The 11,714-nt window shown below is 37.7% G+C and overlaps 1 protein-coding gene across 2 annotated transcripts in view; it reads left to right on the forward strand.

Annotated features, from left to right (window-relative positions):
* The window catches only part of GABRB1 (gamma-aminobutyric acid type A receptor subunit beta1), a 433,528-nt gene extending 421,814 nt beyond the window's left edge, over positions 1–11,714 (forward strand). The window contains exons 9-10 of one of the 2 annotated variants that reach the window (XM_043970569.1): positions 1,101–1,331; positions 1,514–11,714. In XM_043970569.1, the coding sequence (XP_043826504.1) occupies positions 1,101–1,331; positions 1,514–1,549 (267 nt within the window). In that variant the 3' untranslated portion in view covers positions 1,550–11,714. Of the gene's footprint in view, positions 1–1,100 lie in introns of both variants that reach the window. The other variant, XM_043970567.1, reaches the window with a different exon arrangement.

Consider the following 11,714-nt stretch of genomic DNA (forward strand, 5'->3'; position numbering starts at 1 on the left):
AAACTATGGATAGTCTTTGACCTAGCAACAGCATTTCTAGAAATCAAAGAAAAAGAAAAATGACCCATATGTATAAAAATACATATTTATAGTACCTCTTTTAGTCATGAAAAAAATTGAAAATTGAGGGGATCTCCAACAACTGGGGAATGGCTAAACAAGTTATAGTATATGAATGTGATGGACTACTATTGTGCTATAAAAAATGATGAAAGGGATGATTTCAGAGGAACCTGGGAAGGTTTGTATGAACTGATGCAAAGTGAAGTGAGCAGAACCAGAAGAATAATTTAAACAGTAACATTATTATAAAGACAAACAACATTGAAAGATGTGTGAACCAACCACAATTACAGAGGATTCATGATGAAACATGCTACCTGCCTCCAGATAAAGAGGTGATGGACTCAAAGTACAAACTGCGGCATAGTGTATGTATGTATGTGTGCATATATACATACAAACACACACATATACATGGGCATGACTAATACAGAAATTAGTTTTACTTAACTATACATGTTTGTGACGGATTTTATTTTTCTTGCTTTCTCAAGTGTGGAGGAGAAAGAGGTAGGAGGAAGAGATTTCAGCAATGAAAATAAAATAAAATTGAAAAATGTTTTTAAAGAGTACAGAAAAAAATTGCCAAGCTTATTAGAATGCCAAATTTATTTTCAAGTATTAACTCTACTCTTTCAGGTAACTCAGCAGCCAGAGAAGCAGCTATTCTCTTGAAACTAAGCAGACTTGATTATTGTGCTAGTGTCCAAATGCTTATCTCCTTACAAAAATGTTAAATATTAGCTGCACCTTCCAGAAATAGAGAGAGGGAGGAGAAACCAGAATGAAATGGGGAATTGGGGGCTAGAGGTTATAGGAACGTCCAGAGTTGAGAGTGGAGGACAGAGAGGGAATTAAGAAAACAAGGAGGCATGCCACAAACATCTCATAAAAAAGACACATTTGATTTCTGAGACCAGTATACATGTGAGCCAGTAAGTGGTAAGCAAAACAAACAAAAATAAATAAAAGGATAGAGTGTTTTCCTATTCGTGAATTTGTGGCTAAATGTATCTAAAATTTGTGCCTTTTTCCAGGTTGATGCTCATGGCAACATTCTTCTTAGCACCCTGGAAATCAGGAATGAAGCCAGTGGTTCAGAAGTGCTTACAAGTGCTAGTGACCCCAAAGCCACGATGTATTCCTACGACAGTGCAAGCATACAGTACCGGAGGCCCCCTACCCGAGAGGCCTATGGCCGAAGTGCTTTGGATCGGCATGCCATTCACAACAAGGGGCGCATCCGGAGACGGGCATCACAGCTTAAGGTCAAGATCCCGGATTTGACTGATGTGAATTCTATAGACAAGTGGTCAAGGATGTTTTTTCCAGTCACTTTTTCTCTTTTTAATGTTGTCTATTGGCTTTACTACGTGCACTAAATTCTGTTATGATAACACAATTTAGATCATTATCCTCCTCTATTGTTTTTTTCCCCTATATCTCACAGGTCCCTAGCAGCTACACTGATGTATTTTTAAGGTAAGATATTCAGCCATCCACTTGGTTTTAGCTCCAACATATCAGTTTTATTACTGTACCATGTTTACTTCAAATGAGAATGGTATTTCCCCCCAGTACATTTCGGTCCAGATTATTAGCTCTTTGAGAGCAGCTTTGAAACAATCACTATTTATCATCATGTTTACAAAAAAAAAATATGACAACAACAGAAAGAGAGATCTAGGGCAACTTTTCCTAATATCTCTCAATTTGATTTTTCTTCTTTTTTTAATGAAAATGAAAAGAAAACCTTGCTCTTTTCCTGTACTGCTTCCTGGTGATCTGTAACAACATCATGCTGCCAAAAAAAAATCTAATGTCTCAGAACAAGCCATTGACAAGTTACAGATTCTCAGGAAATCTCTGTTCCCTCCACCCCACAACAGAGGGAAAAACAAGGAATCCCAAAGAGTGAGAAAGATTCTCCCACCCACTCCCCTCCCAGAATCTACTCTATACCTGTTGTGAAGGGTTTCCTAATCTGTGGAGTGGAGAGTCGAGGAGGTAGGGGTGGAAGGGAGGCAGAGACGTCAGCAATTTGCCTTTAATTGTGCTTGTCCCAAGTGTGTATCAAGGTCCTGTAATTCCCTGCTTAAATGATGTGCTATACCTTTAAGCCAGATCCTCTGGAAAGGACTTATTTCTAGGACTGTCAGGCAAAATGTAAATTAACTTTAGAACCAAGCTTGTCTGTTATTGTGAACATCTTTTCTTCTTCTGACTTAGAAAATTTTGTGGCAATGTGCCATTTTTCTAAAAGACTATTTCAGCTAAAAAGCCCTTGCCTCACATCATCCTTCCCTTCCTGTTGCTATTCCTTGATGCTCTTCTATCATATTTTAAAGTTCCTGCTCCAAATAAGAGAGAGACATAAAAAGACAGAGAGAGACACAAAGAGATAGAGAAATACATACAGACACACAGAAAGACACCAAGTCAGACACAACCAGAAAAACAAAGACACACAGACACATCAAGAGGCAAATACAAAGAAAGACACATATAGAACCAAAGAGAGGTAGGGAAAGAGGGCTGGGAGGGAGAGAAAGAGAGGAAGACAATATTTTATTGAGAAATAATTTTCTCCTTTCCATAGAAGAGGCAAAATGTATGTGCTAAGAAAGTATGAACTGCCAAATATAACATGAAAAAGGAGGTATTTCTCAGTGTTTCAAGAAGCATTATCTAAATCATGAGCTGGTTACAACTAAGAGTTCTTCTGAAGGAGTTTTCTAGGGTAGTTTATGATCATCAAGGCATTAGCTTACTTCTGGAGAGTAAAATAAATGTAAATATTCAACATGTGCTCTGGAGTATGAAATGTAAAATGAATACTTTGGGACAGTCCTGAGAAAACCAAAAAGATGTTCTCCTTTTCTATTGAGAATCAATCTCCATTTTCAAAAGACCTCATTGAAGCATGGTTAGTTTCAAGGGGAAAAACAATAATCATGAGGCCTGCAAAAATGGACTTCTAGAAACAGGAAGATATCCCTTTATTCCACCTGAACTCCTTCTCCTTCTCTTCCCCACCTTCAATTCCTCACCATGCTCCTCCCTCCTTCCTACACCTAACTAGAGGAGAGATGACTGCTACTTGCCAAGGCATGAAGTAATTGTCTTGGTGGCCCCTGCCTCCTTCTCCTCTCCTCTCCTCTCCTCTCCTCTCCTCTCCTCTCCTCTCCTCTCCTCTCCTCTCTCTTTGCCTCCAGCTTTTCAGAGCCTGCCACTCACTTCCTACACACACTGGTTCATACAGATGTTGTTAAACATTCTTGGTTACCCTTAGCTCATGCCCAACCCTGGGAGAATCAAGGCTGAATATTATGGAGAGAAGAAAGATTTATAGCCTCCAACTGGTCATTTTATTCATGTGCATTAAAATGGTCATAACATATTACATTGCTTAAATGACAGAAGGAGCTTTAAAAAAAAAGGAAATGCTGTGGGCTAACTATATTCCACTATAGCCTTAGAGATAGATGTCTAACTGTTCAAGTTTCCCAAACATTACAGTAGATTCTCCCAGTGTGGATGCATGATAGAATCAATCTCTCATGTTATAGATGTGACCACACATTCATTCCTTTGCATTCATGTTACTTTGGCCATAATGTTACACATGATGTGCATTACACTTACCAGCTTTAGGAGGCAGATACTCAGGTAAAAACAAGTTTAGGGCTGGAACTACCTGGGAGAGCTTTGCTTCCATTCTCTTTTGCCAAATAGGAACAGGAGACTGGCTGGTTGTGCTGCAGGGGGAATAAGGAGAAATGTTCTCATAGTTCCAACCTTTCTAGTGCTTTACACTGGGAAATAGGAGAAGGAAATACGTCGTGTGCAATGACACTGGTTCATGGGTGCAAGGGTGGGATTTTCTTAAATGAATATTATATATGATACTTGGAAATATTCTCAGATACATTCCGTCTTTCTGAAGTCAGTGACTATTTTATAACATCCATTTGAGAAACTGAATTACAATTTGCCAAATGAAAAATATATTTCTAATGCCAGACTGGAAGAATTTCCAAGATCTCTTATAATGATGTCTATTCCTTAGCATCTTACCAAAGGGTGATATTCCACTGTCTTTTCTAAACCAAGTATAATCCAAAAAGTGTTTGGTTTTGGTTCACTTTGGTTCAGCTGGCAATTGTGGTGATGGGAATGACAGAACAAATTGTCTCAAGAAAGAAAAATCATGCCAAGAGAAAATTCTAAGAGGAGTGTGGAATAATACCTTAGCAGCCTCTAGCAAGGCAGATGTAAATGCTCGTGTAAATTCTGTATATAGTTCATTGAAATGTTCTGTCATCTTATGTTGTGTGTGGTTGACCATGGCTTTGAATGGATGCTAAAAAACCTGAGACTTGTAAATAATGTTCACGCATTCTGATGGCTGCTTTCAGTGCTAGCCCGCATTGTCATCATTTGGGCCCAAACCAGAATCTTTCAGCTCTTGTTCATTCTCAGCCATTTTTGGGTGCAGTTCTGTGACCCTGCTACAAGGCATCGCAAGGTCCATGTGTTCAGTGCCTCCTCCCTCCCCCTCTCCCACTGGCCGGGGCAGCAGCTTGTTGAGTGTGTCTAATGGAGACGGGGGGATTAGCAACACCAGCAGAAACTGCTAGGCCTGCCAGCTACTGCTGGTGCTGCCTCATGGGAAGTAGAGGGTATAACTCCTGAGAGTTAATTTAATGGCTATTTGTTTATCCAGATCTCAATTATCAGTGCTTACTAAAGGGGGGTCAGGGATGGAATGAAAAATTGAAATCTACAAATAATCCAAAGGCTAGTGTTTGCCAAAACCATGGGCTTCTATTGTTCTCTCCACCTAATTTCCTTTTTTTCTTTTTCACCTGATTTGCCAACTAGGAGCTTAAAGAAAAAGTTTTCCAAAACTTTTTGGTTCTTCTTCCTATCTTTACAAAAGTTTCACTAGGATTGATAATAAAAGGTTAAATACCCCAAAAGAGAAGAAAAGGGAAGAGAAACAAAGGACTTGACTTGGAATCCACACAGATCCAAAGGAATCCATAAACTGGATAATCCAGTTATAAGAAAATGTGGATAAGAAGTCTTATGTGATCCTATAATCAACCATGCGGGGCCATGCAAGCCCCAGTGGAGACAGCTGTTCCAGAGAAATGCACTAGTTGAACATACCTGTTATTGTAGTATCATGAGTGAAAATGTAGGGTTTGCTGTGTACTAAAGCATAACCCAATGAAAATCACTTCCCGCAAATGGGGATCAGTTTCCTTTTCTGTAAAACAAAGGGGTGGATGATCTTCTGAAGTTCCACATAATTCTCATATCCAGTTACATCTCTGTCATAGCAAGTTTTTTGGCATGTAAAGGAAAGATTTAGAGGAATACATCTTGATTCCACCTTGATGAGTACAAGGGGAACTCAGCTTGACTGAAAGCTATTAATTCTCAATCAGTCTATACAATCTGAAACTGCTTAAAAGCAAAGATTTTTTCTAGGTATTTAAACATAAAAATGTTATACTATAATTGTCATGGGCTATGAGGATGCTAAGACTAAAATTGTTTTTTTTTTCTTTCACCTTGAGTTTTTATATCCAAAGATTATTCAAATCCAAAGAAGGAACTCATAGTAGTTCCAGGTCTACCCTGCCTCCCAACATCTATCCATCCTTATCCTGGAGTAATAAAAGCTAATCAGAAAAGTTAATAGGTTATGGGTAGGGAAAAGGTGATTGAATTTGTGGTTGAGTCTGGCAGGACAACTCTACTCACAGAACAACTCTGCCTGCCTTGCCTGCCACTTAGACAATCAAAACTGAGAATCCAAATAACAGTATATTTGCCTCAGGTAGACATGGTTAGGACATCAAAACCATCACTGATAGAAGCTGGAGAGTACTCAAGGACACCAAGGGTAAATACCCCACTCTTGTGTGTGGGCTATATAAGCAGGGGTATCTTGTAATACCCCATTTCTTATTCCCATGCTAAGAAACCAGTAAAAGAGAGGAGGGAGCTGTATTTCCAGGCATAGCTTTTTTCTGAATGTCAATTATTGAAATTTAAAACTATATATGCATATTTAATCCACTTGGCTTCTATAAAGCATTTCCTTTCTGAGATCATCTTTCCTGTGCCAGTTTATTGTCTGGAATTTGTTTCATTTTGCCTCAGGTAACATGATTGAAAAGACTTATTTTCTAAGGGGATTTTTTTTTTCTTTTTTCTCATTCCCAACATTCACAAAGTATCTTGAATTCAGCCCATTAGGATCTTCACTTCATCAGCTTGGATATCTTCTAGTTATAGTCTTCATACACACACAAAAAAATGGCTTTTAAAAAATCTCCTCAGACTCCTGCCTCAGTTGCCTTATTCTCTAAGTAGCTACTTTTAAGACCTTTGGGGGGTGGCTTTCGGGACTACATTAGTCACCACCACTGCCATTCTTCTCCATATTATTTCTGTGTATTTCTACATATGTGAGGAGTGCCCACTTCCTGGAATATCTGAGCATGTTAAGAAACCTCCTGTTTCAGTCCAATTCCAAACTAAGTGGGAATATCCTTGTTTACCCTAAACTAAAGTTAAGTCTATTGAGACCAATGGGGTTTATACCAGATCACTGAAATATCCACACAAAGATATTGCCTCTGAGGTTCCTTCTGTCTCTAACTCTATGATTCTAGGACAACCTCACCTTGAATCTGCAATTTCATATATGTAAATAGTACTATGAAATATCACTATATCTATCCATGGCTTAATCATGACTAATTTTGATATGAATAATTTACTATTTTCTATTTTATTCCTTCAAGAATGATATATCTTACTGTCACTAAATGATTTATCTTTTCCCATTAGACTAGCAAGTATAATCCTAATTTTAAACTTGTTCTTTACAGAAGACTAGGCCTATGTTCTACCCCATGTTCCTCTCTCCCCAACCTTTTAGTAGTTCTTATCAAGTCACAAATAAATATAAGGAACATATTTATTAAAAATAAATAATTACAAGACTTAGATGGGAGATAATAAATTGAAGAAAAATCACTGGAGTGAGAATTAAGAAAATTAGAATCTGGTTCTAGATCTGTCACTAACTACATTTTTTACCTAGAATAAAACAGAATGGTTTGGGCTAAGATGATCTCCAACTCTAAAAATGTATAATTTGATGAAGTCTCTAAGTAGAGAACAGTGTGGTATATTATAAAGAGCACTGAACTTTGGGACTCAGAAAATCTGTGTTTGACTCTTAGCCTTACCACTATTAATTGTGAGTCCTTGGGAGCAAATACTTCAATCTAAGTGTGTTTGCTCTCCTGAAAGATAAGGAGAAGGGGAACCAAATGATCTGTCAGGCCCCTTCCATCACTAAAATCATAGACCTTCAGAACGAGTAGTTTAATTCAAGATAATTGAGTCCAAACCTTTATTTATGCTTTTTACAGATGAAGAAACCAAGGTTCCAGGAAACTAAGTGATTTACCTAAGATCACACAGCTAACAGGTAGGGAAGCCAGGATTTAGACCAGGGTATTCAGATTCCAAACCCAGTGGGATTTCCATTACAAACATACTACCTAACATCTGGGCAGGTACTGCATTTGTTGACATTGTTCTATTTTTTCCAAGCCTCAATTTTTATCTTTCCATGTACTGTAACTAACGTAGAAGTTTAAGTTATCAATTCTTTGTTTTTACTATTCTAACCTAAAATGTCTTTATACCTTTTCCTGACCCTTCAACCACTAATCTCAGTAAATTCAGTTCATTTTAACAAGTATTTCTTAAGCACCCAGGTGTGTGAAATGTACTATCTCAGGTCCTGGGAATCCAAATTTGGGAGCATGGAAAGAGGGTGATGACAGTCCTTGTTCTTCAAGGAATTTACATCCTTCCAAACAGAGACTAAAAAGAGGGGACATGTATTAAAAAAACACCTCAAAAGATAAGTTAGATTCAGATGTGGAGAGCCTTAAATGCCATCCCTAGTGGAAATAGAGACCTAGTAATGACTTCTGAGCAAGGGAGTAACATGGTCAGAATGGCACATTAGGAAGATTATTTTGGCAGGGGGGATTGTAGAAGGATTAGGCTGAAGGAAAGAGACTCAATTAGATAGCTACTAAAATTGTCTGGAAAAGAGGTGATGAAAGTCTAAATTAAAATAGTTACCATATAAGTAAAGAAGGGGATGGACAGGAGAGATATAGTCAAGGTAGAAATCATAGAATTTGGCAAGTGATTGGATATGCACTGGTGAGGGAGGCAGAGGAATTTAAAATTTTAGAGGTTACGAATCTAGGTGACTGGTTTCCTATTCAGCAGAAATAGGGATGTATGGAGGAGGTACAGGTAAGAAATAAGGACTATTTCTTCCTCTGAGACAGTGAAAATAGAGAGGTGTTGAGGTGTGATATATGGAAAATGAAGGAATTCATGAGAAATAGCCTTAATTTTCTCAGCAGAGGAGGAAGTGATATCTTCTTGGGGTGCTAAGGGAAGAATAGGGGCCACAAGCTGGAAATAAGTCACTTCTGAGTGGTGATCAAGAGACAGTGGGGAAGAATTAAAAGGCTGCAATTTGGCAATGATTCAGACTAAACCCTTTAAGGGATCATATAATTCAGAGCTGGAAGGAACTTCAGGTAAAGACCTTATCTTCTAATCATCTGTATCCTACAGAGTAATGGTCTATAAATGTTGACTGAATGGCTACAGCTCCTGTTTGCATAAATGAGTATTGGCTGTCCCAGGATATAGTTACAATAGCTCTTTTGAAGGGCAGGAAGAAGGGTAGGATGGCTGTTGGATATTGCTCCTTGTTGGAGTATCATAGGTTGCTTTCCAAATAATTTCCATGGGTGGCATAAATACAAAGACATTACCAGACTGCACTGTTGAGGTCCCTACAAGTTGATCATCTCAGATACCACATGCCCTCCTAGATGAATTTTGTTCTGTTTTTCCCCCTTGTTTAATTTTATTCCCTTGGCCAACCAACTTCATAAAGTTCATAAAGTTGCGGTTGAACTATGAGTAATTTGTAGCATTAAGCACTAAAGTGATCCCAATATGAATCCTAAGGGGATCACATCAGGGCACAGCCTCTGTTAACCACCGTGGTAATCAGACAAAAATTATGAGACTTGAAAACTACCTAAGAGCCCATTTGGTCTTTGATACAATTGACTGCTCCTAAGACTTTGTCTAAAAGACCTATGATAAAAATTCTTTTTCACGTGCCCCTTATTAATCTTCTTGTTTTCTTGTCATATGAATGATTTATTTATATTTTAAATAATAATTATACCCTTTAATGATTTACTTTAGGATGATAGTCAGATACCTTATTTCTGTTAGATGATCAGATGTTCAATTATTTGTTATGCCCTACCTACAATCCTTCTAGATACAATGTACAACGTATGCCCTCTTTTCCAATATCCTAATCAAATCAACTCATTTTAACTTGCTTATTGCATCTGGATGCAGCTGGAATCATCTATGAATATACTGCAGCAATATCCCTAAAGCCCTCCCCAAAAAGTCCCTTTGTTCATTTTCTCTAAACTCATTGGAAAATAGAATTATATACGTGCAATTGTTCAGATTTGGAAACCTTAGTATTCATTCAATTCAGTGAGATCACCACAGTATTCTCAGTCACGCATACATGCATAAACACATTTACTGTAATTATATGTTGCATAATTTGTTCTTTTCTAGAGAATCCATATTATTTACAAACAACCCAACTGCTAGAAACCACCATGTGACAAGTATTACAAAAATAAGTGTCATTGTATGCGTCTGAATGTCACATTTTTAAAACATCAAGGTTTTCTGAACTCTTTTGTAATGAATGAAACATACTCTTCTCCTTTGCGTTTGGATGAATAGGTAACAGTTGGAAGTGCCATTACAGCAGGCTAACAGCCAAGGTGAAGCCCAGTATGGTATTTTAGGGCTCAGTGGCAAAGTGAAATGGCAAGTTCAGTCAATTATTTTTCCCATTTAAAGGAAAAACCATGTTGTTGACAGGGGATAAGAAACGTGTTGGGGTGAGAGTAAAGATGGACTGAAAATTTCTAATAAAGCTATCCATATTGAATTAACCATATTTCAGTTCTCCCCTTGATTCTCTGCCTGATTTGAAACAACCTGAGGTGATGGGCCTTTATAAAGGAATCTCAATTTGATGAAGGCAGGGTTAATCTATTTTCTTAAGTAATAAACTTAGGGTATCCTCCTGGCAATGAAATGTGCCTCTAGAGCCTCATCTAACAGTGGGTGAAGTACCTCTAACACTTCCAAGTAATCTAAATTTCTTGTACCAGCCTCCCTGTGAACACTATTGAACTTCACTAATGTGGTATCCTGTTCTATAGAACTGGGTTTTCCTAAAGAAAGTGCCACACCCATCTAGAATGAAGATAGGTCCACTGCTGCCTCTTAGACATAGTAATAACTTGCAATTCTTACACAGGGGCAAGCATCACAAAATGCACCAAGAAAAGACAAATTCAGTTGAAGTAAGGGGGCATGGTGGGAGTGGGAAGAGATCCTAGACCATGCCCTTTGGAGGAGGAAGAGAAAGAGAGCACCAAGTCAAGTTGTATCTACCTTCCAAAAGAGTATAAGTGCTATGAGCACCCTCCAAATTCTAATGCCCTGGAGCAAAGCCACCAAATTACCCCCCCCCATTATAGTTCTGTTCTCAGAAAACATTCCATTTCTGCTAAAATCAACAAATATTTCTAGGATATTAGACACTGTGATTCCCTGTAGTGTTTTAAAATCTCCAACTAATCAATTTGTTGAACAATCAAAGGTACCCTCTTAGCAGCCAAGAAAGCCCATTCCTGAAAAGCTGATTCTTAATCATGAATTTTAATATACCACACACTATGTTAGAAGATTGATAACACGACTGGTATTACATGGCTCTTGTAAATAAAATACTCCTTTTATCTGTTTATTTTTTTCAGCAGGAAGAACCTATTTGTTTAATTACAGACACATAAATTGCAATATTTTACAAATGCTCTTTTGACATACACATTTGCTTTGTTACAAAAGCAAGATTGTTGCAGTAATGCTTTTTATACACCAGTCACACTGCAAAAACACGGTTAAAATAATACGAGTATTTCTGAAAACATGGGGAAATTTTTATGAAATGGAACTGGTTGAACAAATGCCAAGGATGGGCAGGTCGACTACTTAATTTTATAATTCAATTTTTCTATTTTGTATTGGTATATGCTGCATTTTCTGATTCCAACTGCTGTCCTGTCCAATGAAATTTGTGAATCTCTGTAGATGCTTTTTACACATGAATCAGACTTTCATACAGTGTGTGCTTTATTGTACCCTTTTGTTAGGGATTTCGTTAAAATAGTCTAACAATTATGGTCATTCCTTCTTGTGTGCTTAAAGGTCTGTATATCTTTTAATTCCTTCACTGTCTCCAAGGCTCTCTGTGCATAATATCCATGAAAACCTATAGACTGTGATTTATACAATTATTCTAAGACGTAGGTTTCCCTCAAGTGCAGTGAATCAAAGAACCAGAAACTGTTAAATGGCCTCTGATTCTTGGCTCCCTTGGGTCTTTATGACCTTTTTCTATTCTT

The sequence above is a fragment of the Dromiciops gliroides genome, chromosome 6 (assembly GCF_019393635.1).
Source record: "Dromiciops gliroides isolate mDroGli1 chromosome 6, mDroGli1.pri, whole genome shotgun sequence".
Classification (NCBI taxonomy): domain Eukaryota; kingdom Metazoa; phylum Chordata; class Mammalia; order Microbiotheria; family Microbiotheriidae; genus Dromiciops; species Dromiciops gliroides.